Raw genomic sequence first — 26,984 nt, forward strand, 5'->3', positions numbered from 1 at the left:
AGCGGCGAAGCGGCCACACAGCGGAGCGGGTGCAGCTGCAGTACGACGAGAGGCAGACAAGCGGGCAGCGCGTCGGCTGGAGCACAATGGGCAGCGGCGTGGACAGCGCGGTAAGGCGGGGCGCTGAATTTGAGGTGCGCCCGCTCCTAGTCGCTTCGGCAGGCCTCGACACGGAGACGAGATGAGACGCCTGGCACGCCCGCCACTTGCACGCGCGCAGCCCCCACACGTCGCTCTTCACCTCGACTTGCGACGCAGACGCCCAGCAAGCCGCTGTCACGCTTGCTCGTGGACCGCCGCCGGCCGTTACCCAAGGACTGTGCCGATGCAGCTGTCAGGTCTTCACGTGCACTGCAGCTGCGCGTTGCACCGCGTCTGCACCCCCGTCACCGCCTCTTGGCCCGCTCCTCGACGAGAGCATCCGCCAGCACGCCTCGACTTGTCGCTGCGGAGCTGGCTGCTGGAGCATGCTGCCGTTGCATTCGGGCCCATCGCGGCTTTCACCTTCTCTGCAGTCAGGCATGCGCCACAGCCGCCTGTCCGCCGACGACACGGCATCTGGCGAGTATGGGTGAGGCGGGAGATGGCGAACAGTATCGTAGCGATAGAGTAGTTGGACATACTGGATGCCTCGGCGACACGTCAGTCGCTGAACAGAGCTCGTGATGAGGTTGGTTGCTAGCCCTGGTACACACTCTCGGGCACGCCTTGCTCGCAGCTGTCTCTCACTGTAGTCAACCCACAGCAATAGTAATATGTAGGCCCGTTGCTCACAGCCCACACATGCGTCCATGTGCAGTCTTGCAGTATGACATGATGTATGGTTGTGCAGCTGCAAAGAGATATATCCTGAAGGCCACCAGGCGATCGAGGACCCCGACTATCATTCAGTTGGCATTGCTCTGGGAGCTCTGGGAGCATGACGAGGCCTGGTTGCTCTTTCCCGCGTTCCTCCAGAGTAACTGCGAGGCCGCGCCTTCCTGCACCTCTTCCGACGACATGTCCCCGACTCGAGCTCTCCCTGTGGCGCTGCCCATCGCCGCAGCGTCACAGCAATCAACGCACTCGTCCAAATAGCGCAAGGCTTGAGTGAATGGAACCGTTCGATGCTTCCAAGATGTACTGATCACATCTCGACAATGCATCCTAGTGGTGCCGGGACCGTGCAGCCTGCTCTTTCGACACCGAGCCCGTGTCTACACGGCGGACAGGTAGCATGAGGAAGAACCTTGCTATTGTCTCTAGATACGATTGATTGGACAAACGGTTCGATTGACGTCGGCGGGCTGTCGCCCCAGGGCCTGGCCCGAATGTGTACGGCACGCGCCGCCCTCCTATCCGCAACATTGCGCGAACCATCGGTCGGATCACGTCCGTTATCGGTTTTGACCCCGAGACGTGAACCTTTTTGTGCGCGGAGCTGCGCTTGTCCAACAGAGACAGCTCATCGGCGGCAGGCTCCGTCACGGGTCTTGCGCACAGAAGTATTGCATGATGGGGAGCAGCTGATACCGCCAACTCCTACCTCAGTTATGCAGCATGTCGCACTCCTTCCAGGACACCCAGAGATGGGTTTGAGGCTGGCCAGGGCTCCCCATCCCCTACTTTGGCGCGCACAAAGGTTCCACGACTCTAGGGTTCATCAGATGAGGCTGATCAGACCCACTCACCCTGGGCTTTTTGAAGCATCACTGTGACCAAGGTGGAGCTCGTGCTCTCATGTCCATTTTACTCGAGTCGTTAAGGACATTGTGCCCGCATCAAGGCTCTGCAGAACTGAACACATAGCAGTTGCCATTCCCACGGATACCCATCATACAGTGAGCCGACAGTGGGCATCGCGCGAACAAGTTCGCCATTGAACAATCACTCTCTCATCACAAGGTCGTCTTCAACAGCCTGCGCGAATCTTTGTTTACAAGTCATCCTGCATACTGTGCTGCGTACGACCGTTATTGCCGTTACACCTACCAGATTCACCCTGGCAGATCCGACGCGGCCGGCACGAATTTGGCCGCCAACGCAGCACCTGCTCCTAGAAGCATCTGGATCAGGGCTTATGCGCTGAATGTAGCTCCAATCACCCTAAACTTTGCATTCGAGACAGCAACTCGCAAGACTTTGTCAATTCTGGTGATCAGTTGCCCACGATATCCTTCAAACGCGTTGAGCCTCTTCCATAAAAGTGCCAGAGAGTGCTGACGGGACGTTCATAATACATGAGAGCATTATCGATGACACGTCCATGGTTTGTCATCTCAAAGCAAAGTAGAAACTACCACTATCAAAGCCTGCATCAAATACACAACCTTGATCACCCGCACTTGTCTTGCGTCGCCTCTCTTAGCCTCTGATACTACCTCTTTCGCGTCGACGTACGCTCCTGTCAACCCATTGAAAACCAAACACTGGTTATCTACATCTGAGAATATCACATTCGCAAACTCCTGCTCGAAATTACTAGTTGCCCCGAACCAGCTTACCTCGCCTTCAATGCCTATACCCCAGTCGACGCTAGGCTCAATACTCAAAACATCTTTAAACACCTCCTGCGCCACGTCTTTGTACCCAGATGCGCTGCTCGCCAAAGCACCGTAGTTCTCATCTACCCCCGACTTCTTGGTGAGGCCTGCGCCGAACTTGGGCAGATTTAGATAGACATCAACCTTTGCACTGATGCCGTTGTTGAAATTGAACCTAATCTGTACCTGTTGGCGCAGCGCAACGGAGAGCTGTACATCATCCACGTCCACGCTAGCCTGGAAGGGGACCGGCGTCACAGTTGTCGCATCGAACCCAGATGTGCTGGAATTGTTGGGCTCTGTGAGATCAATGAATATGTTGGAGTTGTCCGGGACAGCAATCTCAAAGCCAGTGGTGAAGTTGAGGGTGCCATTGAGCGTCCATGCAAAGTGGAGGGCAGGTGCGTAAAGAAGGCCGGCACTGCCGATCCCCCGGATCTGAAATGGTATCAGTGGGTATGTAACACGAATATGTGGTACCGCTGACTTACTACAATGGCAAATAGCAACGGGATTTCGAAGACAGAGACGTCGAAGCCGCCGTCGCTGCTAACGCCGATTCCCAGGTCCACCCTCGCGCCTAACCCTTTAGCGACGATGGGTGCCTCTCCACCCTCGAAGAAGTCTTCCAGCTGAAAGCCTGTATCATTGTTGGTATCTCCGGGGTCTCAAAGACTGAAGCTGGTAAAAGAGAAATCGAGTTCGCCAAACGTGGAGCAGTTCTTGCACTTGACATGCACATTGGCACCGGCATCTCCTGGAAGAGGAAGCTCCTTGTCTATGAATAAAAATTTACGATCCAGACTTGTAGTGCTCGGCGTCTGCGTTGTAGCCGGAGCAGATATCGGTGGTGCAGGAAGATCGATGGTCGTGCTCGCTGCTTCTTCCTGGCGTTGAACCTTAGGCAACTGGTGTCGCCGATCGTGTCGTAAGCTTCGCGATATTGGTTGACGCTCGAAGTTCACGTCCGGGTAGTCTTCCACTGCGTTCGGCCAATGCTTTGGCCAACGAAAAGCCAGATGATGCCGACGACGCGGCTGCCGTCACGAAGACGAGGCAGAAAAGAGTAGCCAACAAAATGATGTGTAGAAGCATGCCGGGCGTGTCCTGTGAGTGCTCTCGAGCTGCGGTGTGGAACACCTTGCCTCTACATTGCAACCCCAATCTCTACGCTATCTATACATTTTTCACAGCTCTGCGGAACAAGTTGCCATTGTGCTCGTGTCTGCACGCAATACCCCCCTGAAGCGCCCTGCACACTGAGCATCCTTCAACTAGGCTAGCCCCCACTCTGCTACTACAGCCTCGTTAGTTGTTTCCGCTTTTGCTCTGCGCATGTAATTTGCCTTCATTCGGGAGGCCCTGCATCACGAAGACAGGCAGGTGCTGTGTAGATTCGAGCAGTAGGATTCTCAACCTGGTGCCCAACGCCGGAAATGGGATGGCATGTGCTTGGGAAGTGTCTGGATGCGTGGGCTTTGGGTTGCCTTCTTTTGATGAAGAGGGGAAACTATGTTGATGTGAGACAACGTGGATGCTGTATGAGGAGTACTCGAGCGCTGGGTCAAGGCGTTGGTGGCGGAAGTAAAGCCGTGCGTCTATTCAGCGTATAAACCAGGGCTGGGTGGTGTGGTCTGCAGAAGCACTGTGGTGAGTCCCACCGGGAGCTGCGTGCGGGTTCATAAGGGCTGCGCCGCGGGTAGCCGCCTGACTTTCACCTCCCGAGAAGAAGCATGGCCTTCGCAGTCAAGATCTGATTCACGTGCCACGTGCGGCTCCCGGTGAAGTTGAACGCCACGACATACCAATATCACTACATCCTAGTAGAGCAGGCGCAACGGCCTCATTGGCCGAGCTAATGCGTTCTCTTTGCGCATCTCGACGTCTATCTTCTTGAATGGCTATGGATGAAGTATATACATAAGTACAAATATTCTTGCTGGTTTCAAGTCAGCGAAGCGGACGAATCTAGCTGAATAAGTCAAGTCAACCTTCTTGAGCTCACGATCGAGTATCTGTTCCAACAAACTTGGTCGGACGCACTTGAGCACCCAAAAGCTGCGTCCTCAGAATCTCTGATAGCAGTCTTTTTTCGTGAATTCTGGGGTCCCCCGACCCAATTTCGCCAAGAGGCCAAATGTTACCAACGAGAATCGTAACCTCCTGGAGAGAAAGAGAGCAAATCCCGGCACAGGTACCAGAGCCCTCTTCATCCAGTTCTCGTCTTTGGTCGGAGCCGGAAGTCCTGAAGACTGCCCTTCACTGCATGATTGGCGAGATTCCATGCTACAGGTTGACATGCAGACCGCGGAGTCTGGGAAGAAGGCCTTCGAGGTTCTTCGGGATCGCTCACATCCAATCGAAACTATTTCGGATCTAAAGCCAACTGGAATCTTCCATTTCCCCCCCTGGTAGATAGTTCTGCTTCCAAATTGAACGATAGTCGTGGATTGACATTGTTAATCGTATCTCACGGATCAGTTCTCTGGTTCCCGGTAACAGATTTGCGGTGAACATGTCACATGCTTCTGCTTATCTCAGGCGAAAGTCAAAAAAAAAAAGAGCGCGGGTGAAGCCATGCGCGGATCTCGTTCGCTAGTTGGCGACAGGTGAGGAGTATAGAAGGAAGATCTTGGGTAATCCAGCGTGCGCAGATGGCGGTGAACCTCCTTGCGCCCACAATCGACTGATATATCCAACGTCTTCTATATTTTTGTCTTGGAGCGTGGAGTAGAGAGGTATTGGCGATTGGAGCCATACTTCGTGAACATCGAGCCGTATGCCTGGACTGGATTGATCACCTCGTGCGCAAAATCCTCGTAGACTTCTTCGGAGAATGCATGAATTTTGCAGTGACGGTGTGACAGAGTACCCGAGCCTTTGGGTTTCACGATATGGATGAGTGGTGGTGGGCAGGATATTCCAACGTGTCAAAAGAAGGTATGAGTAGATCTGATAGCGTAGCGCGAGAGGTAGCTTGCAGAGCGACATTTGGTAATGCAGGGGATTCCCGGCACGCAACTGTGATATTGACGTTATTGTAGCATGAGGTAGGGAGAATCCAGGACTGTGGGATAACAAGTCGAGGTGTCGCGCTCGTGTTATGAAGTACAGTTGCAATGTTGCACAATGGTCTGCCTTCCAGCACTAAAGCTGAAGAGGAAGCGGGATGGCACTCCAAGATACACCCAGGATTTGCACTTGATTTGTTACGACTTCCATTTCTATTCCGACACTGATGCCTGAAGAATACATTATGAGAACGAAAGGCAGCATACGGTGAACGAAAATTCCACCCTAGGACAAAAGAAACCAAAACCATGGGTATACTCCATTATGCCGAGTCGAGACGCGCTGTCCAGACATTCATCCCACTACCGAACGCCTTCCGCCATGCCGAGTGAAGAGGGAAAGACAACAGGGAAAGCTGTGTATAAAGCAGATGAGCGTATGCCGCGCTCAACATAAAACAGGACGGGAAGGAAAGGTTCGTGTTCAAACATAGAAGAAGAGAAACGTAAAAGGTGGCGAGATGGCCACTCAAAGCGAGAACATGAAGCGTAAGAGGGCCATTGAATGGCCGTCAAGCTCATATCCCAGTCATGCAGACTTCTCGTCCGGCACCCCACGGCTGCAGGAATTCAGCCTCGTCGAAATCGCTGGAGCTTCCAACGACCACGCGCCCTTCGGTCATGTCCGCATTTCCGAGATCCATGTCCATATCCACCTCCTTGACGATCATGCCATCGATGTCCGTCGCTCTCAAGCCCGATCTCCTTGTTTTAGGCTGCGCGAACGGCCGCAGTGGTGCTTGTGGGAAGCCATTCGGAGGCGTTGCCGAGAGAGGCGAGATAGGCACCTCGTCCTCAGACACCTTTACGGGTATTTTGAACAAGAAATTTGAGCTGAGGCGGGCGGGCGCTTCGTCTTCATCTTGCCAAGAGCGCTTGTGCAAGTTGGCAGGATTGGGGGCCTGAAACGATGAATTCGAGATGGATGAGCTCGTCGAAGACTGTGAGCTGAAGGGTTGCGAAAAGGCTTCGGCGGGCAAGGGAAAGATGTTCAGCGCACGCTCGCCCGAGGCATCTGCCCCGCCGTAAAGGTGCACGTTGGTGACAGGCTGTTCGGCATAACCACCGATCTTTTGCAGGCCGCAGAAGGGCAGTAGCTCGCGCTGGTGCAGCACTTGGGCAGGTACGGGATCGCGAGGCGGCTTGACGCTGTGATCTTGGGTGGTGGTCATGGTAGTCGAGGTGCCGTTCGGTGTCATGGTGAGAGTGGTCTGGATCGAGGGCAGCGACATGGTCTTGTGCGTCTTGTAGCCCTCAGGCACGCTCTTCCGCACACGCATGCCTACACTGAGGAGATCGGCCTGTACGCTCCCTGGGAGCTGCTGCTGAAATTGTTGATGTGGGTGTTGTTGGTGCTTCGGTCCACTAGCGCTGATGTGCCTATGGGTGTTTGGTCCAGGCCCCCGCTCGTTATCGCTCTCAGAAGAATCCCCGAAGTCGTAGGGCGTGAAGAAGCTGGTAATGGGCGGCTGGTACGGCCGCTTGCTCCTGTGCTGGGTGGAGGAGAGGTGGGTGTTGCCGCCGGGTGGCATTATCGTGAGGGGGCAGATGGGAGATGAGAGGATATCGAGTGTTTGAGGGGCTTAGGCCCGCGAACTGTGCGCTGGTTGGTGCGCGCAGCACAACCCTGGCCTCGAGCTTCGGGAGCTGAAAGGGGAATCGCCTGGGCACAGGGCAAAGAGAGTTGCAGGGGGCGTGTGCTGTTGCCGTAATCAATAATATGGGGATGCTCAGTATTCATGCGGCGGTGGTGGGCGGATAGAGGCTAGACGGTGTAACGGCGAGGGTCGAGCGCAGCAGCGCCGGCGGGCCAGGTATTAATTGTAAACGCGGGCTGCTAATGACGATGTTGGGCGGTCCGTATGAGGGGAAGAGACGCGCCGCGCAGCGATGATCTGTCGCGTCTCCGGGATTGATGGGCGGCCGGCACGAGCGCGTCTGAACGTCGTGCTTGTGCTTCCTAGGCGAGCAGATCCGGTCATCAACGTGAATCAGCGTCCAGCGCACAGATGGCTCGGGATTGAATCCACAGTGGCCCGCAGTGGGCAGCCTTAAAATAGGTAAACGTCAACGTCGGCTTTGAGACGCAGATGTTGGCGGATTCAGTCTGGCTCAGAGTTCGGTTGCGTGCGCTGTCTACCCAAATGCAGCACAGGGCTGCTTTGTCTACAACAGAACGGGCCTACTTATATATGCGCTCGAAGAATCCGGGGTAATTGAAATCGCAATTGGCATGCGCTTGCATCAGATTGCAGTGTTGGTTGGCTAGCACCAGCATCCACAGCTTGAAGACCGTCGCTTCAAGCTCATATGCCCACGACGGCGTCCAAAAAGACAAGACTTCTTCATAAGATCGTTGTGCTAAATGCTTTCCCCTCACTGCTTTCACGCATTGGATCGATATCTAGGCGTACACCTTGATTTGAAGATCGTTGGATTAATATATATAAATGCTGACAATTGCTCCTAGGTAAGTTTGTTCCGCCGATGCGATTCCCGATTTCCATTGCGCCCCGTGCTCAATCTAATGTGAGCGCATGTTCATTATCATCTTCTTTCGTACCGTCCATCGCAATATGAACGGCCTCATTCTGTGTAGTGCATACACCTGGAATGCGTTCTTCTATGCAGTCGCTGTCACCACGCCTGCGTCGAGGTGGAACAGCATCTCCTTACGACTGCTGCATTTCCAACTCCTTCCTCTCCTGCCGCTCACTCCACTTGTCCGCCATCCACCCCACCACACTCAGACCCATGCTCGCGCACAACAACACGAACACGACTAGCGTCCCGTAAAGCGCAAATTTGCTCTGATGGCACAGCGAGGTGAAGTTGCCGTTGCCCATGTTACTGGCAAGCGCCATGTCCTGCTGCATCGGTGCGCTGTTCTTGTACTTGCAGGTCCACGTCTGGATGGTATCGAGTTCGGACTTGGCGTTCAAAATGTGGACGTAGATGACAGTAACGACAGTGAGGAGGGAAGATGGGCCCGCGGAGCCAAGGGCCAACAGCGCACGCAAAGTGTGCTTGTTCGCGAGATTGACCTGTCGTTGATGTTATTGCTGGCACTGAGGAGGATCTGTGGAGAGATTTTTACCTGAGGAATGAGCGACATGACGAGGAAGACACCAGACAAGGCGAGAGTCACTGTCGCCGACGCGACCAATGCATTGGTGCCATGCACATCAAAGTGCTGGGGCCAGAGCGGAAGCCACCACGGGTTGGATGTCTAGAGCAGGTCCCGTTAGCGTCCATTTCGATCGCCGTTCGACCTAGGCTGCCTACCTGCTGCTTGTTGAAGACATCGAGAGTATGCGCGGCAGTGCCCAGGATCGCAATGCTGAACGCAACTACGAGGCCAGTAATGACCGTCTGGGCCAAGTGCAAAGGTGCAGGGTTGATCTTCATCTTGACTTTATTTGTTCGTTTTAGGATTTCCAAACTCTTGCTGGGTAAAGTGGCTGAGGTGGCCTAGGATCGTAATGTAGATTTAAAGGATAGACTGAAAAGGCGGGTACACAACCAGGTACACCCAAACCCAAGGAACGACTTTGAACAAACAACAGAAAGACAGGAACACAACGTCTGCGACGAACGTTGATATAACTCGAGGTAGCTTGCTTGCCTGAGAAGAAAGGAGTCTCACGATGAGGGAGATCCCGGCCTTTAAAACATACCCACAGCCGTCGCTGTTTCAAGCGTCTGGCGCCCCGCCTGCACTCCCACCCCATAAACGTTTTCCCTTACATCCAAAAATAAGCAAGCGTGGACTCGGGCGCGTCGATCCAACGTAGTTTTTAGACTCAGAGTGCCTACAATAGCAGGGCGCGACGACGCTGCAGGGTGCGCGCGTAGCCATGCATCTCTTCGTCGAAAATAGTGCACCAATTTACTTTCATCAACACCCCTCCTGACCGTTTTCTGCAGTGCTATCTCCACTTCTCCACATCTTCAACATTTGAGCGAGAGGTCATTGGCCTCACAGACGGCCGATAGCCGTCCATTAAGCACCGTGGCTGACCTGTTCGTCCACTTCGGCGCGTGGATTCGAGTGTCTAGCAATGTGGAGAGACAGCGCGGCGAATGAGACGCTGCAACAGGTCTCATGCGGGTGCCCAGGCTTCTGAAACGGGGTTGCAGGTGGATAGGCGCTTCGATGCGTGCAGGTGCAGAAGATGATTCGGTCGAGGTTTGGCGCTTATGTGCGTGGGGTCTGATTGGTCGAGTTGACAGCGATGCCGACGACTCAGGAGCAAAGAAAACACAACCTTTGGACGCGACAGTGTTTCTAGGATGTTGAGAAACAGAACCGATGCTGAGTCTAGAATCTCCTTCTTGAGGTCCTCTCAATAGAAGAATGTCCCGTCACCCCTTCCTCGTCTACCGCTTTACTGAGCTTCTCTTATAATTTCGCGACTGAACAGCTGCACAGATGTACCACTCAATACATGATCAAGAGGCTTATGTGATATGTAAATACGCATTTTCGTTCACGTCTAGCACTGCAGTAAAGGGTTGAGCTCGAATCGTCCTAAGTAGCAATGATCTGCATTGATGGCAGCAGCATTTGAACTCAATACCGAAGGTTATCTTTGTCACGGAACTTCTCAAATCCGAGGTAAAGGTCGCGATTCAACGCAGCTGACTGTCTCTACGCTCCAGTGAGCATATGCATGGAAAATGTTCTATTTGTAAAGACTTGCACCCTGTCATAGGTTGCTTGGGTATTGTTGCTCCCCTCTTACCGCTAACTCATGACATCTGCCCAGTGAGGCCCCCTCCGCTACCGCCCAAGGTCCATTTTCGTCTGCTACTTCTTTGAGGGGTCTTGGCTTTCCCTTTCCTCGCTGCCTCCAACGGATGCTCTTTCTCCCATCGCTCGTCGGCCTTGAAAGCTGTGATGGCATCATCGAGATTGTAGTCTGCTTGTTGCAAGTATATTAACGCGACATCATACCTGTTTTGAGGAGCAACGCTCCTCCTGATTAGTTGGACTCTTCCGCGGGTTGCTTAGTGGTCTTGCTTACTCGGCGACCTTACAACCCACCATAAACTTTCTCACCTTACCCTTCCTGATCTCTTCCTCTTCCCCTTCAAGTGGTCTTGGGCTTAAGCTCACGCCACCTTTGTAGTACTCCCCAGATATCAAAACAGTTCTCCGCGCGGCCAAAAGATGGTCAGCGAACATGTTGTTCGTTCGTCTTAGTGCATCCGCAGGCACGCCATATCGCAACGAGAGGGATGATATGGTGTCGTTGTTTGGGTCAACAAAGTGTAAGACATCAGGCGCGCTGTCTGCCAGCGCATCCTTCGACTTCTCCGTTGGTGGTTGCGGTTGTAGTGTATTTTGGGTTGAATATGGCGGAAGCTCGTCCACTGACCCATCCGGTGGCGAATACGCTGGAGGATCTCGTAGACCTTGCGGCAGGGGCGAGGGTACGATGGAGACCTGGCAAAATGGGCAGTAAGTCTTGAAGCGTGGGTTATCCGTCATGCATCGGGCGCATATCGCTCGACCGCAGCATTCGAGTCGGCGCTCATACTGTGTAGGCTTCTCGGTCTTCTCGTCATAGGTAGGCGGAATCGAGGATAGCAATGCGGCACAAGTACAGCAGGCTTCGGACATGGCGATGCTGTATGCTTGTGAGGAGTACAATGAAGGATGCCAAATGTCAGGGCTTAGAAGATGCACAACGATTTGAACCGCTGTAAAGACGGAGGGGCATACAGACGAACCGGAGATAACTTCTGTACGTCATGACTAAGTCCATTAGTGTAAACGCGGGCTCACGTGCTCATGGTGAGTATGCCAAAGAAAGTCATATCATATCAGCAGGATTTGAATGTATCTTCTTATTAGTTGCATCCAGGTATTGGAAACTTGGTGGTGCTGAACATGCTGTGGAGAGACAGACGCGTAGCTGGAAAGCGCGCTGGCGGGCACGGGCCAAGCTCGGCCCGCGCGTTTTGCCGAGAGTCCCACACCAGCCTGTCGAAAATCTGTTCGAACTTTCGCTTCGCCTGTTCATCACCGCCAATATCGACACCACTACCACGATCTCTTGAGGTATGTCGACCGTCTACCGAGTGCCCTTCAGATAGCCGGAAGATGCAATTGCCTCGCGCCTATGTGCGAGCGCGACACTGCTCTTCCCCGCGACAGAGCTGAAGACCCCTCATGTCGCAGACTGGGGGCACTCTTTTCGCTCGGGCTTCTGGAGGCTAACTTCCACACAGATACCTTGATCGCCCTCAGCCATTGAGAATCTCCATACACCGCCAAAATGGTCAAGACCTCCGTTCTCAACGATGCGCTCAATGCCATCAACAACGCCGAGAAGTCTGGCAAGCGCCAGGTTCTCATCCGCCCGTCGTCCAAGGTCATCATCAAGTTCTTGACTGTGATGCAGAAGCACGGTATGCATCCTCCGGATTTCATCTTTTTTCACAACTCCCCTTGCTGCGTGTTGATAACTAGGCATTGGTTTTGCTCGCTCCATCGACCACTTGCCCTTTAAGTACACGCTATATCAACGCGAAGAACTTACACGTCTTCGGATCCTCATGACGTCTGATGTTTATTTCTTCGCGACATACCACTATTTTGCCTATCGAGCTGCTATATTGCGCTTGGTCATTGTTGCACAACATGCGAAGATTTACAGTTGACTGACGATGTGCAGGCTACATTGGCGAGTTTGAGGAGGTTGACGATCACCGCAACGGCAAAATCGTCATCCAGCTCAACGGCCGCATCAACAAGACCGGTGTCATCTCCCCCCGCTACAACGTTCAGCTCCGCGACCTCGAGAAGTGGGTTGTCAAGCTCCTGCCCTCGCGTCAATTCGGTTACATCGTCCTCACCACCTCCGCCGGTATCATGGATCACGAGGAGGCCCGCAGGAAGCACGTTGCCGGAAAAATCCTTGGTTTCTTCTACTAGACTACTAGCAAGTGCGGTGGATGTATACCCTGGGCTTAGAGTCATGCTACGTACCTTAGGTCGAGCATCTCTCTCATGATAACGGCAATCAAAAGTTTTCACGACCCATATCATATTAGTTCCGCTGCACACGTGATGCTCATCCATTGTCTTGTGCAGTATCATGTTTCAACGATACCATTTGGATCTATCCTAGTTCAAGCCTTCCTTGCTACCCAAAACGACGCCTGATACGTGCTTTTCAGCATGCTCCACTGGTTGGTGATGTACCCAGTGTCGACGCCCAGCTCATGTTCCTCAATGGTGAACCCGAAATGCTGCACCAAAGAGACGACCTCATCATTCGTAAGCTCGACACTCCCGGGGTCTGCAATTCCTACGTCCTCACCCCTGCTCGCTCCCTTCTTATCATCCGCATCTTCTTCCTTTGGGTCTTGTATTCGGGACGCGTGGTGCCAGAGCAGCGGACCAAGATTGATCCACAGACCGCCGGGCTTCAGACAGTTCCGCACTGTCTCAACGTACCGTATTATGTTAGGCGCTGTGTCAATGAAGAACACCGTTGCAACGACATCGAAGGCGTGTTTGTACTCCGGCGTGCTGTACAGTACAATGAAGTCGCCCGTAGACATACTCATCTCTCCACTGTCACCTTCTGATAATTCTGATGCTGGATGCACGTCAGGAATATAGTAGGTGCGGAACTGGTCTTCGCGGCTAAGATGGTTCGAGCAGTTCAGCGCAAAAGGCGCAATTTTGAATTGGCCTCGTTTCGACATGTGATTGAGAACGAGCGATGAGGCCATGATCTCGTGGTAGGATATCTCGTTGCCCTCGACGCTGTAGCCTGCTTTGCAGACGTCGAAGACCAACCTTCCGAGCCCCGCACCCGGGACAAGGATGTTCATATCTTTCTTCCCTATTGCGACGTCCCTTTCTCTTCGCTTTGAGTATTCCGAAGCAAGCGTGGAGAGAATGGGGGCAAAACACGCTCCCCGTTCGACCTCCCCTTCGCCGCTCCACTCGCGGTAGAATTGATTCACACAACTTCGCGCCTTTTCCATATCATTTGGTGTCGCCTTAGCGCCCAGGTGGTCCAGTACTGCGCTGAAGACCTGGAAGGGATCGTGTGCGTACTTCTCGGGCACGATACTGGCGACCTGCTCGCTGTTTATATTGTGTGCGACAAAGGCCTGGAAACCTGCGCAGAAGATGGCTTCCGCGAGCTCAGCATTGGAGTCAATCAAGTCATCAAGATGCGAGAGAGAGTCCAAGACGGAAAAAGGAGGTTGGCTGAGGAGTGTCCAGTGAGCAGAGGGAAGGGAGTAGAAAGCTCGGCGTCGAAGATGAGTCGTGTTGTAATGGGCGACATGGCGATACGAGCTGGGTTTACATTAGTCAGGCATGTTTGGTATCAGTGTCCGTAATGAAGTTGCTCATGAGGGGTAGATGAAAAAAACGTACCGGAAGGAATCTAGCACCGATAGGAGGTGGGCACGCTCTTCTGAATCGGCCATGGGATTGAATTCACCCGCCCATTCCTCTCCTCCTTCCATTTTGAACGGCGTGGTATTTCCTAGAGTTGATGCTTTTGCCTCCAATACAGTTAATCTTACAATCCACGTTTGGTTGTTAGCGGCATTTGATGGATTATGTATTTGTTGATTGGGCTACCCGAGCGGGCAGAAGTAGTCTGGCTGTATGCGATACGGAAGAAAGGAGGAGGCACAAAAGCGACTGTGCGGAGATCGTGAGCGCACTGTGGTGTTGAATCGCAACTCGCCAAGAAGATAACCCCGCTTTAAGTCCGCCCGCTCCATCTTCTGGAGGTTCGTCCAGCTTTCCCACACCCAAATTACCACAGCTATTGCCCAACATGGTCGCCACCCTCGAGAAAGGCATCGGAGAGCTAGGCTTGCTAAACGGCGAGGCGTCCACTTCCCCCATCTCCGTCTCGTTTCCCTTACCTCGCGCTCCGCAAACAAACATTCACGTACAACTCCACGATAACGGCCCAAATATCCTACTCTTTCTTGCTACTTCCACACCCGAATCTTCTAACGCCGCGCCGCTCGGTAGCTTCGTCTACGCAATGCCCAACGTATGTTTCTGTCGCTTGTCCCCCGCGCCCATAGTTATGCTAACGAACATCATACAGAGAAACAATCCTTCCGATCCTCTGAGCACGCCGCTATTCACACCTCCGACCACGCTGGACTTCACAACACGAATCGCGAAAATTTTGACGAGGAAACTGAAGAAGCCGGTATATGTTGGAAACTCGATAAGCTTCGCCAGTGCGGGCATGGGAGGAACGGTCGAGGAAGAAATGGAGGGTTTCAAGAGAGTGGTTGAGGTTGTTGTAGGGCTGGTGAATACAGAAAAGGGCGCGGAGTCGTAAATGTCGAAGAGAGCACGCATCGCCATTACGAGATAAGACTCAAGACGCTGTTAGCCAGGTGCCGAAGGGCCATTGGGAAATTAGAGACCGATATGTGATGCAAGAACATGAACTATGGGTTAGTCGCTGGTTTATGGCTATGGAATGCATACCTAGCCAGGGGGCCCTCTCTACTTCGGCGACCCGGGACGAGATATTCTCGAGAAGGGTGAAAGACTCGGATAATTTTAAGGTTGGCTCGAGTTGTCACAAGTCGGCTACATTGCAAGAGTTCAAGTGGGTGCCATTGCTACGAACGGCCGAAGATACTTTTCTCAAAGCCCACGCTTCACATATTGTTCAAGCGCTCCTTCGCACTCTCCTTGGCCTCATCGGAGACCTTGGGGTTGTTGATGGTTGCCTTCAACCCTCCTGCGATGTTGTTGGGGTTCTTGCCCTCGTCAGAACCTGTTTCGACATTTCCACCATCGTAGTCGTTGTCGAGGACCTCGCGAGAGTGCTGCTTGGACTCCTCAGATGTGTCTAAAGCAATGTCAGCGCCAACACTAGATTGGAGTGGTCTATTTAGAGGACTCACTGGGGTTGTTGATGTTAGCCTTGTGGCCGCCAACGACGTTACCGGTTGTCATGGTGAGAGGTGTATTTTGGGGTTGTTGAAAGTATTGGTGGGAAGAGCGTCAGATAATTGCTGTTATTGTTGTTTTTGCAGAGTGGATTGGAACTGATGAGCTCCTACGAGTGCAGGATGCCCTCCCTTTATACTTCGAGATCTCTAGACCGTGTCGCCTGGCTTCTCGTTCATCATTTCATTCCTGCGTCAACGATATGTCTTTTTCAGGTCTCCCGAGCTTCATCCTCTAAGAAATCGCGCTTTCAAACCCTAATCACTACGTCAACGACATCCTCTAACGCGTCTTCGCGCAGTCCCGTGACGTGGTTGGCGTGACGCGCCCGGTCTAAAGTGCTTGATAATAGCGTTTTTGACCGCTCTTTCTTTGTCCACAAGATACTATCGTCATGATCATGCATCGAAGAACTACGACCTGGACCAGAGATGAAGCTTCTAGTCTCCTTTTGGGTAGTGTACCAGACTAGAGCAAGGTACGATCTTGCATTCGCGAACGGCGCGCTCGACCTGCTACAAGCGAGTCATTGAAGGGTTCAGATCTGAGACGCGAAGACGCTATTCGAAGATCGGCAATCGCAATATCGCATGGTGTGGACATGGGAATCGCTGCATTCTCGCGTCTCCACTCAATGCACTATGCTAGTGCGATCCGAGGGAGAATTGAACTTTGGGGTATCCGGTTGACTTGGTAAATGAGACATCATCGTGAGGATTATTTGTGCAGCCTACGGTGGGCTGTCGTGTCTACATAAAGACTGAAGCAAAGCTTAATTAGGAATCTTGACAGTCAAGCCTATGGTAGCATAACTCAGGCTACACAAGTCTAGAAGTACGACCTTTTACGATATCCCCGGTGCTCATGTTGACGTGAGAATGCAGAGACTTTGTGATGCTGGCGCTGTCAAGAGCTGTGCCGTAGTAGATGACGTCAAATCAACGAGATTAGAAGCACCGGCCTTGCGGTTGCTCAGAAAGCTTTGTCGACCAGGGTCGCGATCATCAGGGTCTCGTATCATCTGCACGTCGCCATCCTTGCACCATATTTCTGTCGAGTGCGCACCCGACGATGCATATGCATGCAGACGGTGCTTCACCGACTGACGTGAGCATGCAACAACATGCCTGACCCGAGCGCAGATCGGGAACCTTGATTAAACGCCGCTTCAATCGTATCAGACGTCGAATCGACTATACTATACCTAAAGACATATGCTGTCATTTGTTGTAGGTTTACAAGAGATAATGTCTCCCAAGGTCTGAAAAGGCACCATCGGCGCACATGCATTCCTCTGCGCACCACAAGCTCAACAACGTCAAGTCCGACGCTGGCCTGGCCAACAAGGACGTGCGAACGAACTATCTGTGCCGTGGCATCTCCCCTGGGTTATATACTGCCGTCTCACGAACGTCTTCGCCGTTACTCATTTGATGAACAGAATTGATGAAAGGAATGCCCCTTGACTACATCGCATCTTGTTGCCTTGATCCATGTGTTCCCCCGTTTACGAGACAATCTACGTATGGCCACTTTGGCGACCTATTCTTGGGGATTTACGATTACCTTTCCCCGGACTTTGCCTTCGAAAACATCCGTGCTCGCCTCTTGTAGAGCTTCGAGACCACCTGAGACCTTCAAATGGCTGACAGGGTCTACAAGACCATTGCGCAGTACGTCCGAGAGATACTCGCCATACCTGCCATTTTATCAACTTTGCACATTTCAGTATTAGGAGAACTTACCACCAGCTCCGCCATTCCTGGTTCTCGTCGTGTTGCGCAGCCTGGGAGAATGGCTTGTACACCCGTTCAACGTCAGATGGTAGGTCAACCTCACCACCGAGAACACTTGCAAAGCGTCCTCCGTCCGGCAACAATGACGCCAGCGCCTTCTGAGAGGCCGGATCTCCCGATGCCGAAAAGAGGTATTTGTAAGGTCCCAATTTGCGAAGTTGGTCCACGGCATCGGCAGCTTTATAATCAATAACGGCAGAAGCGCCCAACCGTGTCTGTCTTGCAACGTCCTTCTGAGATGCAGTGACGACTACGGTATGCCCAACCTGGAAAATGTTAATTCAGTCATCCATCTTGCTCAGCCGACAGCAGGACTCACGCTTTTTGCGTACTGTACGGCATAACTACCCACCGCGCCTCCAGCACCCCATACCAGCACTTTTTCATCCTCTGTTCCCTTTCCAGGCTTTTCCATTCCCAGATACAAATTTAGAGCCGCAACCGCCGTTTGCAACGGAAAGTCAACTAACACTGCTTGTTCGAAGGATACATCGCCGATCTATTGTAGTGTCAGATGATAGTGGGTTTGATGCGACAGACATACTCACCTTTGCGGCCGTCTGGGATCTTACGATCACGAATTTCTGCCAGGTACCTTCGCGCTTGTTCGTTTCGAACTTCACAAGAGCCCTTGTATTGAACACAACTCGATCCCCGACCGCTAACTCAGACACGTCTTCACCAACCGCTTGAACAGTTCCCGCTCCAGCCGTCCCCAGTATGACCGGATACTTCTCGATTGAACCTGCACCACCATAGCCAGCGTGCAGCATCTTGGCATCGAGCGGTTGGACTGCGACTGCCTCATTCCTAACTAGGATCTCCCCTGGACCTGGATGGCTGAGCTCAGCATCAACAACCTCTAAGGCTTGGCCTTGTCCTGGAACAATAGCGACTCGATTCTTTTCGGTGGCCATGATGTTTTGTTGAGGTACTTCGTTAGGATACAACACAGAGCGCTGACGAACGTTTCGAAGATGCAAGCTTCAATCTTTGGGATAGCCTCTATATGTGTCCACATTTAAAGCATTCTGCGTAGAGCATTCCTTTGATAGCGTATGCTAATATCTTCTAGATCTTCACGGGACCCTACCATTACAGGCGTAACTCTGCATTGCGCGGACGCATAAGCCTTTCTCAACTTTTCGTAAGCCATCGAGGTGTGAGCGATGCCATTTGTAGGCGCGGAATTATCTCGTAGTACAGCTACGGGGCATTAGATGAGTTGTGTAAGCGTGGGATAATCAGGTTCACGGTTAGATTTAACATCAAAGGCCGTCAATTAGCTTTTATTTCTTGACGCTAATGTAGCTAATTTAGTCTTCCGTCCGTCCAACGCAACCACTAAAGGGCTACTCGTCCTCCAATTCCGCATTCACGCTCACCCTTTCGGGAAATTATGGGTGTGATAGGTGTCCTTCCGGGCAATAAGCATGGCTTAAAGGTGTATAGTCCGTCAAACTTCGCTTACCGCTGCACCGCCTCCACCACGACCACGATAGGCGCAATACAACATCTGATTGGAGAATTGAAAACGAATCCAAGCATCAACTGCATGGAAATTACTAGGACCGCCCAATCTGAGATGAGAGGCGTGGGCAATTCCCAGAATGGCAAGCTTCCAGAAGGGCACCGCACATATGATGACGGCCGACCCCTGGCTAGCTTTCCCACTAATCGCTCGAGTAAGTTGCTTACAAAATTCCGAATGGCATCGCCAAACCTATCAGCGTAGGTGAAATGACACCAAATTTGGGGGCAATAAGTCTTCTTTAGGGTCGCGCTTCTACCCTATGACCTCATAGGTACTGAAAGAGTTACTTCGATCGAACCGGTATGGCCGACAATTAGAAACAGAAGACGCCCGGACCACCGTAGGATATTGGCGATAGCTGAGTAACCCTCTAGATCAAAACTCCATCTCGTGTTCATTCAAGCTAATATTAGCTGTTCTTTGTTACAGGAGAATTTCGCACGTTGGCGGGCGGGCAAAAATGATGATGGCACAGACGAATGGTCGAACACCGACTGGTGTACTCAAAATGGTCATTGAGATGGCCTTTTGCAACTCAGATTTGGCCGAGAAGTTACGAAATTGCGGAGGTATTCGAAATAGTTTGGGCCGGACGGTTAAGGCGTCTCAAGCGAGTCAAGTCGAACCTTAGTACAGCTGCTACGATCGCGATGCCAATTTGATATGCTGACCATAGTCACGACAAATTCAAGCCTTCATTCAACTATCACTAGTGGAGGAACGGCATGGAATCACGACGTCGTATAACACTAGCCTTCACAAAGATGCTGTGCATCCACATTGGAAGGGATTTGATCACAATTGCAAGTGTACATCAGCGTCAATCATCTTACTGGGGGATTTGACCCTGCACAGATGTCATTGCGCCAGCAACTGGTCACTTTGCATGAGGCTCAAAACAAGCATCTGACGACAGCCGCCTGCCTGCAGCTCACAGCTACCCGTGATTCAGGATTCACTGGTGCACAGACCTCTTTTGGCCCTTACAGCCCTACACCGAAGGCCATACTCTCAAAATAGGTATACACGCACGTTTTCCATCCAATCTACCGGAATCTCCGCATCCCAAGTCATCGGAAATCGTTCTGCGCCTCCTCATTATTCGTCGAAAATCCAAGAAAGAGACCATACTAGGGTAACGGTCCGCTCCATCGTTGCACAACGTGGATCCAAGCCTCCCCATCTCACGATTACGTTCATCGGAGAAGCTCACAAGACTGCAACCTACTCAGAATCAGAGGCTTGTCGCACTGCCAGTCATCAGCTTCGTGATCTCAGATCTGGAACATTCATCCTGACACCGAGGGCCGCTCTCGAGACCGCTCCAGGGAATGGATGTATATAACATCTTTCCAGCATCACCCTTGAGTCCTCATCAAACAACACCAACTCCACACCAACACAACACTCTCCAACTATTCGGCTCGCCGACCTCAAACCAAACACCTACTCAGTCAGCTTATGAGCAATAGCTCTCTCAACAAACCCAGCCCATCAAACTCCCAGACCGATTGTGCTACCCCAACAGTCACAGAAGCTCCTCTTCAGCAACGCACGACTTCTAGCACCATTCATTCCGCGGGAACTCCTCAATCTCTTGCTGGACAACGCTCTCAATCGACACCTCCCGTCCTCAACCTAGGACCTCAATCAATCACCTCGCATCCAAGGCCTCCTCTGGTTTTTGTCCAGTACTCTTCCACGCCATCCGAATCCTCGCAGCCAGACTCTGTCACTCGACAAAGTCGTTCTCTCGTCGCTCGAAGTGATCCGCGGATTAGCTCTTCCCAGTCACCGCGTAGAGCCGGTAGTCCCTACTCACGACCACCTCAACTTCCGAGAGCTCATTCCCAGCCCCGCCCAGCAACAATGTCTTCCGCTTCCACTCCCAGCAACACCTCCACTGCCGGTGCTTCGTCTGGGTCCAACCCTTCCTACCAGCTTCCCTACGCCCCATTCCCGTACCCGATGCCTGCCAACGGCGGCTCAGGACAGCAGGGTGGCAAGGGCGGCAGCGGTAAATAAATGGCTGATTCCTGTCGACTCTATTTTCCTAGGACCGTCTTCGATGCATTTCTGGCGCGCAAAATGTTTCCTTTCTGTCGACTGGGTACGACCTCTACGAACGAACGCCATGGCACGACACTAGAATTTACACTACAATGAGTCTCGCGGCTCGAGCATGATATCTTACGGTCAAAGCATTTCTCGGCGCTGGATCACGATTTGCACACGAGTCTCTATCTTTGATCTTCTTTCCTGTCTTTGAGCATTTGCATGGTTTTTGTTTTCCCGCGGCATTCTCTGGAGTCTTGTTCTCTGGTCTCTTCCGGCACCCACATTCCTTTAGCATCACGACTCTCTTTTCGTCCTAGCATAGCATCGGTTCCTGCATTTCTTGGCGTTCATCCTTAGACTGTAGCATTAGCATCAATATCACCATCCACACTACATCTCCACACGGAGCGTTTTCAAGTATTTTTAGCCATGCAAGTGACATTGCAGCTGCAAGCTGGATAGGGTGGTTTGATAATCGGAGAATTCCCAGGTGGAAATGAAGCTAGGCGAGGGACGTCGCGGTCGAGGCCTCGGCAATCGGGTGCATGCAAGCCGGTAAGAACTCTGATGTGCTTGACACCTCGGAGCATTTGAAAATTGAGACATGTGCTGGTAGGGTAGCATGGACGGGTGATCTGAGCTGAGGGACGCAGGTGGGCAATCTCCGGCAAGGCTAGGTGTGGGGTAGTGGGATATTTTTGGACGGTGGATGGTGCTGTAGCGTTGCGAAGCTCAGGGCGGAGGGTAATAGGTGGTGTTTGTCGCGCGAAGGTGTCCATCATCAGAGGACGCTGGACGCAGGACGGTGCGAAGGCGGTTCAGCTGCGTTTGGTTGACGTTGCCGTTGGCACGAGTGGGGCCGATTCGCGTGGAGCATGCCTAGTCCAGGAAGAGATAGATGTGGCTAGAGACTTGGCGCCTGCGCCACGTGCGCGACTCTTCGAGAACGTTGATGACGGAACCGGTGAACGGCTTACTCGTGCAGCGCCGAAAGGTCAACACTATTCACCCCCACGACGCCCATCCCGTCTTCGCGCTCTACCACGCTCGCTAATCCAGCTTGCGTCTTATCCTTGCCCTTTCGAGACAGTCTTGGCTTCTGCGGCGTGAGCTTTGCGAACGTAGCTGGCTGCTCGTATGCCTCCTTTCCTCGTCTGAATTTCAGCCATCGACTTCGACCGACGTCCTCTACCGTCACCCCGGCAGGCAGGAGGCCTTCCAACGACCCCTTATTCCGCATCCCGGCACTTCCCGTCGTACTACCCTTACTCGACGCCGCTCCAGACGCACATACTCGTTCATCATGTATCCTCCGCGGACATCCCAACTTTTGCTCGCCTTGTCGGCTATCCTCCCCTCTTCGCTAGCAGCCTTTGCCTGCAATGATATCCTCACCAAGGGCCAGCATTTCAACTTCGAGAAGCTGGGTGGGCCGCGCGTGGTGCACTGGACAGACTCGTTGGGCACTGAAGATATGGAAGCCCGCTGGAATTTTACATTAGATGTATGCAACAAGCTACAGCGGGACAAGGGTGTAGACAAACAAAATTGGTGCCATGATGGTGCTAGAGGTACGTCCCTTCGCGCTTCTCGCGGGTGCCAGCCGGGTCGCATTCAAACCTACGACCATAATACCTTCCGGATTATGCACAACCAGAACACTAACCGTACCCAGTATGCGGCGTCCGCGCACTTCACGACATCTACGGAGATGAGAACGACACAATATCGGCCGTTGACATCGCCGGTACATACACAATGCAAAATGGGCCCAATGCAATTCTCGACCCTACCTTTGGGCTTCTGCGAGACTTGAAGTCGAACTCCGACGCACCGCGAGAGGGTGTGCGGGTTGAACTACACGGCGGCCGCCACCCCTTCGACTCGAAAAAGGAGGGAGTGAAGCAGCGCGCCGTCATTGATTTCGTGTGTGACCGAGAACGCGAGGGCGATGAGGGTGCCGAAAAAGATACCAACGAGCATGAAGAGGAGCCGAAGAAGGACGAAGACGAGAAGAAAGGCGAGAACGGCGATAAAAAAGAGGAGAAGAAGCTGCGCCGACGAGGGGGCGAAAAGGGCAAGTGTGAAGACACTGAGGCGAGTCTGCGCTTCTGCGGGTACGAGGACGAGAAGACGGACAAGGATGACAAGGTGAAGACCCTGCGGCTAGAATGGCGCACGAAGTATGCGTGCGAGGATGCGCCTGCGCCTGACGGCGGTAAGAGCTGGGGTTTCTTCACGTGGTTCATTATCATGTAAGTTGACCCCGCATATATTGACAGTCGAACGAAGAGCTAACACAGACGACAGTCTCTTCCTCGCCACTGCGGCATACCTCATCTTTGGCTCCTGGCTCAACTACAACCGCTACGGTGCCCGCGGCTGGGACCTCCTTCCCCACGGCGACGCTATCCGCGACATCCCGTACATGGTGAAGGATCTGGGACGCAAGGTCGTAAACGTAGTCCAAAGTCCAGGCAGTAGGGGCGGTTACAGCGCTGTATGAGAGTCTTTGCGGCAGGGGAGGACACGCATGAGGTACAGCGACGGCGTTCTTGTATAGGATACATTGTGGAGGCGTGGGCACTCTGGTTGCTTTTGGAGTATGCTACGCAGGGCTGTCTGCTAGTTGAGAAGTGGATTGTAGGTATTCAACATGTACATTTAACACATCGGCTGTGGATCATTTCGACTCTTTGTTCTGCATGTATGTGAAGATACCCATATAAATGCTTATCCTAGTTGGGGCCGTCCTAGGGTACACAATGTTTTTTCGTTGATGGAATACGTGCCACGTTTCGGCACCAATGCTTGTGTACAGGGCACATGTTGGCGAGGATCATCACCAGCTCGCTTCCAGGGGGCCCCAAAATGTACATAAAGCGCCATACGTTCCTCTTCCACACTCCAGGCAATTCCAAGAGCTTTCGGGCTCTTTGAAAACGGAGTGAACCTGCAGTCATGTGGTGAGCTGTGTGTGTGGAGGGGACTAAAATCTCCGACATGAGATTCCTGTTCGTCACGAAATGGCGTGGCATTTTCCTTTGCTCTCAAAAGTTCGATTATCCCCTTTAATGTTGCTTGCGGAGCATTTCCACCGTTATCTCCTGGTTTGATCGGAGGTGCATTCAACGTCTCCTCTCCGTGGGCCTTCTACTCCACACAATCTTTTGGTCCGCAGCCGCGCTAAAGTTGATGTTGTAAAGCTGCTATGTGGTGCGTTGTGTGGGAGGAAAACAAAATACACGGCGTACCATGTGGTGCGGTAGGAGGACTGGAAACCTGGGAGGCCCTAAGCCGTGGATTGGCGAATCTCTTCTTCTCTGCGAATCTGAGACACTCCATCTATGCTGCTTGCTGAGCATCATCATTACCGTGACCAGTCTCTAGCGTGACGTGCGGTGCATACATATCTTCCACTCCGCGCCCTTTCTGCTCTTCACACGATGGCCTGAGTTATTATTTGTTCTAAAAGCTTGTAAGGAGCATGTTGATTTGTGCGTTTCCGAGTGCTAAAACTACAACAACATGAGCGAATGTGTTGTGGAACATGATTCAAATATAGAGGCGTTCCATTAAATGCGTGTGGAGTGAAAGGCTTCAAAAGACAAGCTGCAGAATTTGACCGCCATCTCAACGCCTGGCGTTACATGGTCAAGCTTTATATGGGGATCACGCTCTACTTCTCTGCTCCTCTTCACACCTGTTTGGAAATAGCGTTTCACTGCTCTATGTCTGAAACTCCGCCGTCCAAGTCTATATAAAGCACTGTTCTTCGCCACTTGCTCTTCACAGATATTGAGCATTGCTGTCACTAGAAACCGCTGGCCTGCAGCTGCATGAACTGCGGGGGGACGATGCCTTGTTTGTGAGCAACCTGTGCAGCCAAAAAAAAAAATCTCATCGAACTATGAACCTAGCGTGAGGGCGTCATCAAAAAATGTGTGCGCTCATTATCATATGGCCCAAGAAGTCAAAAATGCTTCGCATTAGCACATATGCCCGTGAGCTGCGGAGGGACCACAAAATGAATACAAGTGCTCCATCCCTCTGAAAATTCCACAACTTGGACTGATGTTGGAGCGCGGGTGCTGGCGGGATCTAAAACCATTCTTCGACGAAAGCGATGCCGCCTTGTATGCTGAAGCTTCCAAGTGTGAGCCGGAAGTCACTCCTGCGTTGGGAAGGAACCAAACATCGCTCAGAAAGCGATTGTCCAAAAAAAAAACCCCCCTAATCCTACCTCGATGTTGGAAGCCTGGCTGCGGGAAGCTTCTCATACAAGAGTGGTCGAGAACAACATAATAAGCGGACTCATGCCGCCTCTGATATTGCAGCATCTAAAATTGTGTCTCTCTCACGTCGCGAGAGCAGGGAGAGGAAGACAGCTAGCTGAAAGCATTTGCTAGACTACCATACGTACGCCGGGTATTGTCGCTGCGAACCAGCAAGCCGACGAGCGATACAAACTCAAGCAGAGGCATTTTGTGCCGCGCCAACGCAAAGAGGAGGCAAGACGATGGAGTAAGAGAGGAACCGTAACCAAAAACGCCAGACCATATGGTAACCCAGAGTCAGAACGACCTCAGACCAGTGACACTGCTACCCAGGAACCCTCCGCCACTCCACATAAGTCCATTTTTTTTTCCCACCATCTCATCGACCCATCGCCGCCTTTGTCGTGATCCACACTGAACAAATCGCCACAGTGATCAACCGCAACCTGACCGCCGGCAATCTCATGACCCTTGTCGGTACGCCACCGCGGGTCACCTAATCACGGCCTTCCTGAGGCACATCCGGTCCATCCCGCAACAACGGCGCGCGCTCGCGGTCTTCAGACACAACCTCACCACCCTCAAGTGGCGTCTTACCACTTGACACACCTAGGCTTAGGATGAACAGCAGCGCGCCAATAGTAAAGGCGAAGATCCACTGTAGCTGGAAGATCGGGATCTTGGAAAGGAACTGGCCGACGCCGGTGGCTGTTCTTGTTAGCCACCTCCTCTTATACGATGAGCAGGAGGACGGGAAGACTTACAGAAGGCGAGATACGACAGCGCAAAGCCCATGTTATAATCCTTGAATGCCACAAGGAAAAAGCATCCATACGCCAGGATGCCCCATATGAAGATATTTCCCACAATCCTCGCGGGCAGGTTGTGCGCATGCACCGCCTTCGCCCCCACCCAGTACAGCGCGACAAAGTTCCAGGCCAGGGGCCCCGCGACGGTTCCAATGTGGATCGGGCGGGGTGTCGTCGAGTGCCGGAAGTACGCGAAGGATAGATTGAAGAAGTTGATGACGATGAGCAGCTCGGCGAGCCAGAAGTGGCTGCGCACCCAGAGGTTCAGGAAGCCGAAGAGCAGCAGATTCGACGCGATGTAGTGCGTGCCGATGTTTGCAGCAGCGTTGACGTAGACGGGGTCTTTGGAGTAGAGAGAGTAGGCGTAGACGAGCTGGAGGAGGAGGATGACGATCCTGTCCCGATTCATTAGTATGATTGCTCGAACATGGAGGGGAGAGGACGTACCAGTAGATGGAGGTCATGATACTGTTCTGCGCGAACGGCGTAGCCGTGTTGTTGCCCCATATCGTGTGGCGCTCGTACTTGCCTTGGCCGGGGGCCTGGAAGGTGTAGTAGATGGCGGTGACCAGGAAGATGATGTAGGTGATGAGCGTGGTAAATCGGTAGAGGATAAGTTCTCGGGAGGAGAACTCGTCGCGGCGGGAGAAAGGATTCACTGGAGCTTGAATGTCAGTCGTGCCCCGTGGTGGTCTGATGAAGCTCCTGGATGGCAGTGTTCGCACCAGAGTGTTCAGCTTGGAGACGTGCTTGCACTTACAGCGAGAGCCGCTCGACGCAGCACCGTTCTGATCAGCCATTGTGATTTGTATGATTGGAGTCGCAAAGAGGCGGAGAGGTATTCAAGTCGAGCGTTGGGTGCTGCGTCTTATTATTCGCGGCGTGTAGCTGCAACCAAGGCCCATTTGACGGTACGTCATTTGCCCTGCAGTAAGTAGCAAAACGCGCGC

At 52.6% G+C, this 26,984-nt stretch overlaps 15 protein-coding genes across 15 annotated transcripts; 5 read left to right on the top strand and 10 right to left on the bottom strand.

Annotated features, from left to right (window-relative positions):
- Positions 1 to 222: 222 nt before the first annotated feature.
- Positions 223 to 747, bottom strand: CC84DRAFT_1167716 (uncharacterized protein). Its single transcript, XM_018179242.1, has one exon. It carries the CDS (start codon positions 619 to 621, stop codon positions 343 to 345), a length of 279 nt encoding a protein of 92 aa, XP_018031869.1. The 5' UTR covers positions 622 to 747; the 3' UTR covers positions 223 to 342.
- Positions 748 to 2,258: 1,511 nt separating this feature from the next.
- Positions 2,259 to 3,617, bottom strand: CC84DRAFT_1179574 (uncharacterized protein; the record flags this gene model as incomplete). Its single annotated transcript, XM_018180425.1, has 3 exons — positions 2,259 to 2,960; positions 3,014 to 3,162; positions 3,488 to 3,617. The coding sequence occupies 3 exons, from the start codon at positions 3,615 to 3,617 to the stop codon at positions 2,259 to 2,261; spliced, it is 981 nt and encodes a 326-aa protein (XP_018031870.1).
- Positions 3,618 to 5,718: 2,101 nt separating this feature from the next.
- CC84DRAFT_1167717 (uncharacterized protein) lies at positions 5,719 to 7,514 on the bottom strand. Its single transcript, XM_018179243.1, has one exon. The coding sequence runs from the start codon at positions 7,123 to 7,125 to the stop codon at positions 6,112 to 6,114; it is 1,014 nt and encodes a 337-aa protein (XP_018031871.1). The 5' UTR covers positions 7,126 to 7,514; the 3' UTR covers positions 5,719 to 6,111.
- A 544-nt stretch (positions 7,515 to 8,058) lies between these two features.
- Positions 8,059 to 9,335, bottom strand: CC84DRAFT_1167718 (uncharacterized protein). Its single transcript, XM_018179244.1, has 3 exons — positions 8,879 to 9,335; positions 8,691 to 8,822; positions 8,059 to 8,637 (listed from the first exon to the last, which is right to left on the bottom strand). Exons 1-3 carry the CDS (start codon positions 8,999 to 9,001, stop codon positions 8,266 to 8,268), a joined length of 627 nt encoding a protein of 208 aa, XP_018031872.1. The 5' UTR covers positions 9,002 to 9,335; the 3' UTR covers positions 8,059 to 8,265.
- On the bottom strand, positions 8,858 to 9,434 carry CC84DRAFT_200463 (uncharacterized protein). Its single transcript, XM_018185561.1, has one exon. It carries the CDS (start codon positions 9,322 to 9,324, stop codon positions 9,022 to 9,024), a length of 303 nt encoding a protein of 100 aa, XP_018031873.1. The 5' UTR covers positions 9,325 to 9,434; the 3' UTR covers positions 8,858 to 9,021.
- A 792-nt stretch (positions 9,435 to 10,226) lies between these two features.
- On the bottom strand, positions 10,227 to 11,478 carry CC84DRAFT_1153369 (uncharacterized protein). Its single transcript, XM_018176836.1, has 2 exons — positions 10,621 to 11,478; positions 10,227 to 10,568 (listed from the first exon to the last, which is right to left on the bottom strand). The coding sequence occupies exons 1-2, from the start codon at positions 11,217 to 11,219 to the stop codon at positions 10,346 to 10,348; spliced, it is 822 nt and encodes a 273-aa protein (XP_018031874.1). The 5' UTR covers positions 11,220 to 11,478; the 3' UTR covers positions 10,227 to 10,345.
- Positions 11,479 to 11,624: 146 nt separating this feature from the next.
- CC84DRAFT_1167722 (ribosomal protein S8) lies at positions 11,625 to 12,569 on the top strand. The gene is made up of 3 exons (XM_018179245.1): positions 11,625 to 11,660; positions 11,831 to 12,010; positions 12,277 to 12,569. Exons 2-3 carry the CDS (start codon positions 11,878 to 11,880, stop codon positions 12,534 to 12,536), a joined length of 393 nt encoding a protein of 130 aa, XP_018031875.1. The 5' UTR covers positions 11,625 to 11,660; positions 11,831 to 11,877; the 3' UTR covers positions 12,537 to 12,569.
- A 115-nt stretch (positions 12,570 to 12,684) lies between these two features.
- CC84DRAFT_1127247 (methyltransferase-like protein) lies at positions 12,685 to 14,295 on the bottom strand. Its single transcript, XM_018175767.1, has 2 exons — positions 14,001 to 14,295; positions 12,685 to 13,919 (listed from the first exon to the last, which is right to left on the bottom strand). Exons 1-2 carry the CDS (start codon positions 14,090 to 14,092, stop codon positions 12,734 to 12,736), a joined length of 1,278 nt encoding a protein of 425 aa, XP_018031876.1. The 5' UTR covers positions 14,093 to 14,295; the 3' UTR covers positions 12,685 to 12,733.
- On the top strand, positions 14,279 to 15,299 carry CC84DRAFT_200477 (uncharacterized protein). Its single transcript, XM_018185562.1, has 2 exons — positions 14,279 to 14,637; positions 14,695 to 15,299. The coding sequence occupies exons 1-2, from the start codon at positions 14,413 to 14,415 to the stop codon at positions 14,935 to 14,937; spliced, it is 468 nt and encodes a 155-aa protein (XP_018031877.1). The 5' UTR covers positions 14,279 to 14,412; the 3' UTR covers positions 14,938 to 15,299.
- Positions 15,266 to 15,566, bottom strand: CC84DRAFT_1221009 (uncharacterized protein; the record flags this gene model as incomplete). Its single annotated transcript, XM_018183220.1, has 2 exons — positions 15,266 to 15,459; positions 15,515 to 15,566. The coding sequence occupies 2 exons, from the start codon at positions 15,564 to 15,566 to the stop codon at positions 15,266 to 15,268; spliced, it is 246 nt and encodes an 81-aa protein (XP_018031878.1).
- Positions 15,567 to 17,102: 1,536 nt separating this feature from the next.
- Positions 17,103 to 18,605, bottom strand: CC84DRAFT_1198718 (oxidoreductase domain-containing protein; the record flags this gene model as incomplete). Its single annotated transcript, XM_018181585.1, has 4 exons — positions 17,905 to 18,605; positions 17,676 to 17,855; positions 17,306 to 17,622; positions 17,103 to 17,259 (listed from the first exon to the last, which is right to left on the bottom strand). Exons 1-4 carry the CDS (start codon positions 18,271 to 18,273, stop codon positions 17,103 to 17,105), a joined length of 1,023 nt encoding a protein of 340 aa, XP_018031879.1. The 5' UTR covers positions 18,274 to 18,605.
- A 118-nt stretch (positions 18,606 to 18,723) lies between these two features.
- On the top strand, positions 18,724 to 19,638 carry CC84DRAFT_200580 (uncharacterized protein). Its single transcript, XM_018185563.1, has 2 exons — positions 18,724 to 19,041; positions 19,304 to 19,638. The coding sequence occupies exons 1-2, from the start codon at positions 18,756 to 18,758 to the stop codon at positions 19,519 to 19,521; spliced, it is 504 nt and encodes a 167-aa protein (XP_018031880.1). The 5' UTR covers positions 18,724 to 18,755; the 3' UTR covers positions 19,522 to 19,638.
- An 813-nt stretch (positions 19,639 to 20,451) lies between these two features.
- Positions 20,452 to 21,271, top strand: CC84DRAFT_1167726 (uncharacterized protein). Its single transcript, XM_018179246.1, has one exon. The coding sequence runs from the start codon at positions 20,760 to 20,762 to the stop codon at positions 20,913 to 20,915; it is 156 nt and encodes a 51-aa protein (XP_018031881.1). The 5' UTR covers positions 20,452 to 20,759; the 3' UTR covers positions 20,916 to 21,271.
- A 726-nt stretch (positions 21,272 to 21,997) lies between these two features.
- On the top strand, positions 21,998 to 23,532 carry CC84DRAFT_1167727 (uncharacterized protein). The gene is made up of 3 exons (XM_018179247.1): positions 21,998 to 22,519; positions 22,624 to 23,203; positions 23,259 to 23,532. Exons 1-3 carry the CDS (start codon positions 22,252 to 22,254, stop codon positions 23,452 to 23,454), a joined length of 1,044 nt encoding a protein of 347 aa, XP_018031882.1. The 5' UTR covers positions 21,998 to 22,251; the 3' UTR covers positions 23,455 to 23,532.
- A 1,766-nt stretch (positions 23,533 to 25,298) lies between these two features.
- On the bottom strand, positions 25,299 to 26,945 carry CC84DRAFT_1153384 (DUF1774-domain-containing protein). Its single transcript, XM_018176837.1, has 4 exons — positions 26,795 to 26,945; positions 26,482 to 26,692; positions 25,990 to 26,429; positions 25,299 to 25,933 (listed from the first exon to the last, which is right to left on the bottom strand). The coding sequence occupies exons 1-4, from the start codon at positions 26,832 to 26,834 to the stop codon at positions 25,722 to 25,724; spliced, it is 903 nt and encodes a 300-aa protein (XP_018031883.1). The 5' UTR covers positions 26,835 to 26,945; the 3' UTR covers positions 25,299 to 25,721.
- Between the last annotated feature and the right edge of the window lie 39 nt (positions 26,946 to 26,984).

The sequence above is a fragment of the Paraphaeosphaeria sporulosa genome (assembly GCF_001642045.1).
Source record: "Paraphaeosphaeria sporulosa strain AP3s5-JAC2a unplaced genomic scaffold CC84scaffold_10, whole genome shotgun sequence".
NCBI classification, from domain to species: Eukaryota; Fungi; Ascomycota; class Dothideomycetes; order Pleosporales; family Didymosphaeriaceae; genus Paraphaeosphaeria; species Paraphaeosphaeria sporulosa.

Excerpts from the sequence above, each read along its gene's own strand:
- CC84DRAFT_1167722 (XM_018179245.1), top strand. The coding sequence starts at position 11,878 with ATGGTCAAGACCTCCGTTCTCAACGATGCGCTCAATGCCATCAACAAC. Across the intron at positions 12,011-12,276 it reads GACTGTGATGCAGAAGCACG|GCTACATTGGCGAGTTTGAG; the intron begins GTATGCATCCTC and ends GACGATGTGCAG.
- CC84DRAFT_1167726 (XM_018179246.1), top strand. The coding sequence starts at position 20,760 with ATGTCTTCCGCTTCCACTCCCAGCAACACCTCCACTGCCGGTGCTTCG.
- CC84DRAFT_1153384 (XM_018176837.1), bottom strand. The coding sequence starts at position 26,834 with ATGGCTGATCAGAACGGTGCTGCGTCGAGCGGCTCTCGCT. Across the intron at positions 26,430-26,481 it reads ATCATGACCTCCATCTACTG|GATCGTCATCCTCCTCCTCC; the intron begins GTACGTCCTCTC and ends GAATCGGGACAG. Across the intron at positions 25,934-25,989 it reads GCTGTCGTATCTCGCCTTCT|CCACCGGCGTCGGCCAGTTC; the intron begins GTAAGTCTTCCC and ends TAACAAGAACAG.
- CC84DRAFT_1167727 (XM_018179247.1), top strand. The coding sequence starts at position 22,252 with ATGTATCCTCCGCGGACATCCCAACTTTTGCTCGCCTTGTCGGCTATC. Across the intron at positions 22,520-22,623 it reads GTGCCATGATGGTGCTAGAG|TATGCGGCGTCCGCGCACTT; the intron begins GTACGTCCCTTC and ends AACCGTACCCAG. Across the intron at positions 23,204-23,258 it reads TTCACGTGGTTCATTATCAT|TCTCTTCCTCGCCACTGCGG; the intron begins GTAAGTTGACCC and ends CACAGACGACAG.
- CC84DRAFT_200477 (XM_018185562.1), top strand. The coding sequence starts at position 14,413 with ATGGTCGCCACCCTCGAGAAAGGCATCGGAGAGCTAGGCTTGCTAAAC. Across the intron at positions 14,638-14,694 it reads TCGTCTACGCAATGCCCAAC|AGAAACAATCCTTCCGATCC; the intron begins GTATGTTTCTGT and ends AACATCATACAG.
- CC84DRAFT_1167716 (XM_018179242.1), bottom strand. The coding sequence starts at position 621 with ATGTCCAACTACTCTATCGCTACGATACTGTTCGCCATCTCCCGCCTC.
- CC84DRAFT_1167718 (XM_018179244.1), bottom strand. The coding sequence starts at position 9,001 with ATGAAGATCAACCCTGCACCTTTGCACTTGGCCCAGACGGTCATTACT. Across the intron at positions 8,823-8,878 it reads ATGTCTTCAACAAGCAGCAG|ACATCCAACCCGTGGTGGCT; the intron begins GTAGGCAGCCTA and ends GACCTGCTCTAG. Across the intron at positions 8,638-8,690 it reads TCATGTCGCTCATTCCTCAG|GTCAATCTCGCGAACAAGCA; the intron begins GTAAAAATCTCT and ends CATCAACGACAG.
- CC84DRAFT_1127247 (XM_018175767.1), bottom strand. The coding sequence starts at position 14,092 with ATGGAAGGAGGAGAGGAATGGGCGGGTGAATTCAATCCCATGGCCGAT. Across the intron at positions 13,920-14,000 it reads TCGGTGCTAGATTCCTTCCG|CTCGTATCGCCATGTCGCCC; the intron begins GTACGTTTTTTT and ends ATGTAAACCCAG.
- CC84DRAFT_200580 (XM_018185563.1), top strand. The coding sequence starts at position 18,756 with ATGGGTGTGATAGGTGTCCTTCCGGGCAATAAGCATGGCTTAAAGGTG. Across the intron at positions 19,042-19,303 it reads CTTTCCCACTAATCGCTCGA|CTGTTCTTTGTTACAGGAGA; the intron begins GTAAGTTGCTTA and ends AGCTAATATTAG.
- CC84DRAFT_200463 (XM_018185561.1), bottom strand. The coding sequence starts at position 9,324 with ATGGGGTGGGAGTGCAGGCGGGGCGCCAGACGCTTGAAACAGCGACGG.
- CC84DRAFT_1167717 (XM_018179243.1), bottom strand. The coding sequence starts at position 7,125 with ATGCCACCCGGCGGCAACACCCACCTCTCCTCCACCCAGCACAGGAGC.
- CC84DRAFT_1153369 (XM_018176836.1), bottom strand. The coding sequence starts at position 11,219 with ATGTCCGAAGCCTGCTGTACTTGTGCCGCATTGCTATCCTCGATTCCG. Across the intron at positions 10,569-10,620 it reads GTGGGTTGTAAGGTCGCCGA|CGTTGCTCCTCAAAACAGGT; the intron begins GTAAGCAAGACC and ends AATCAGGAGGAG.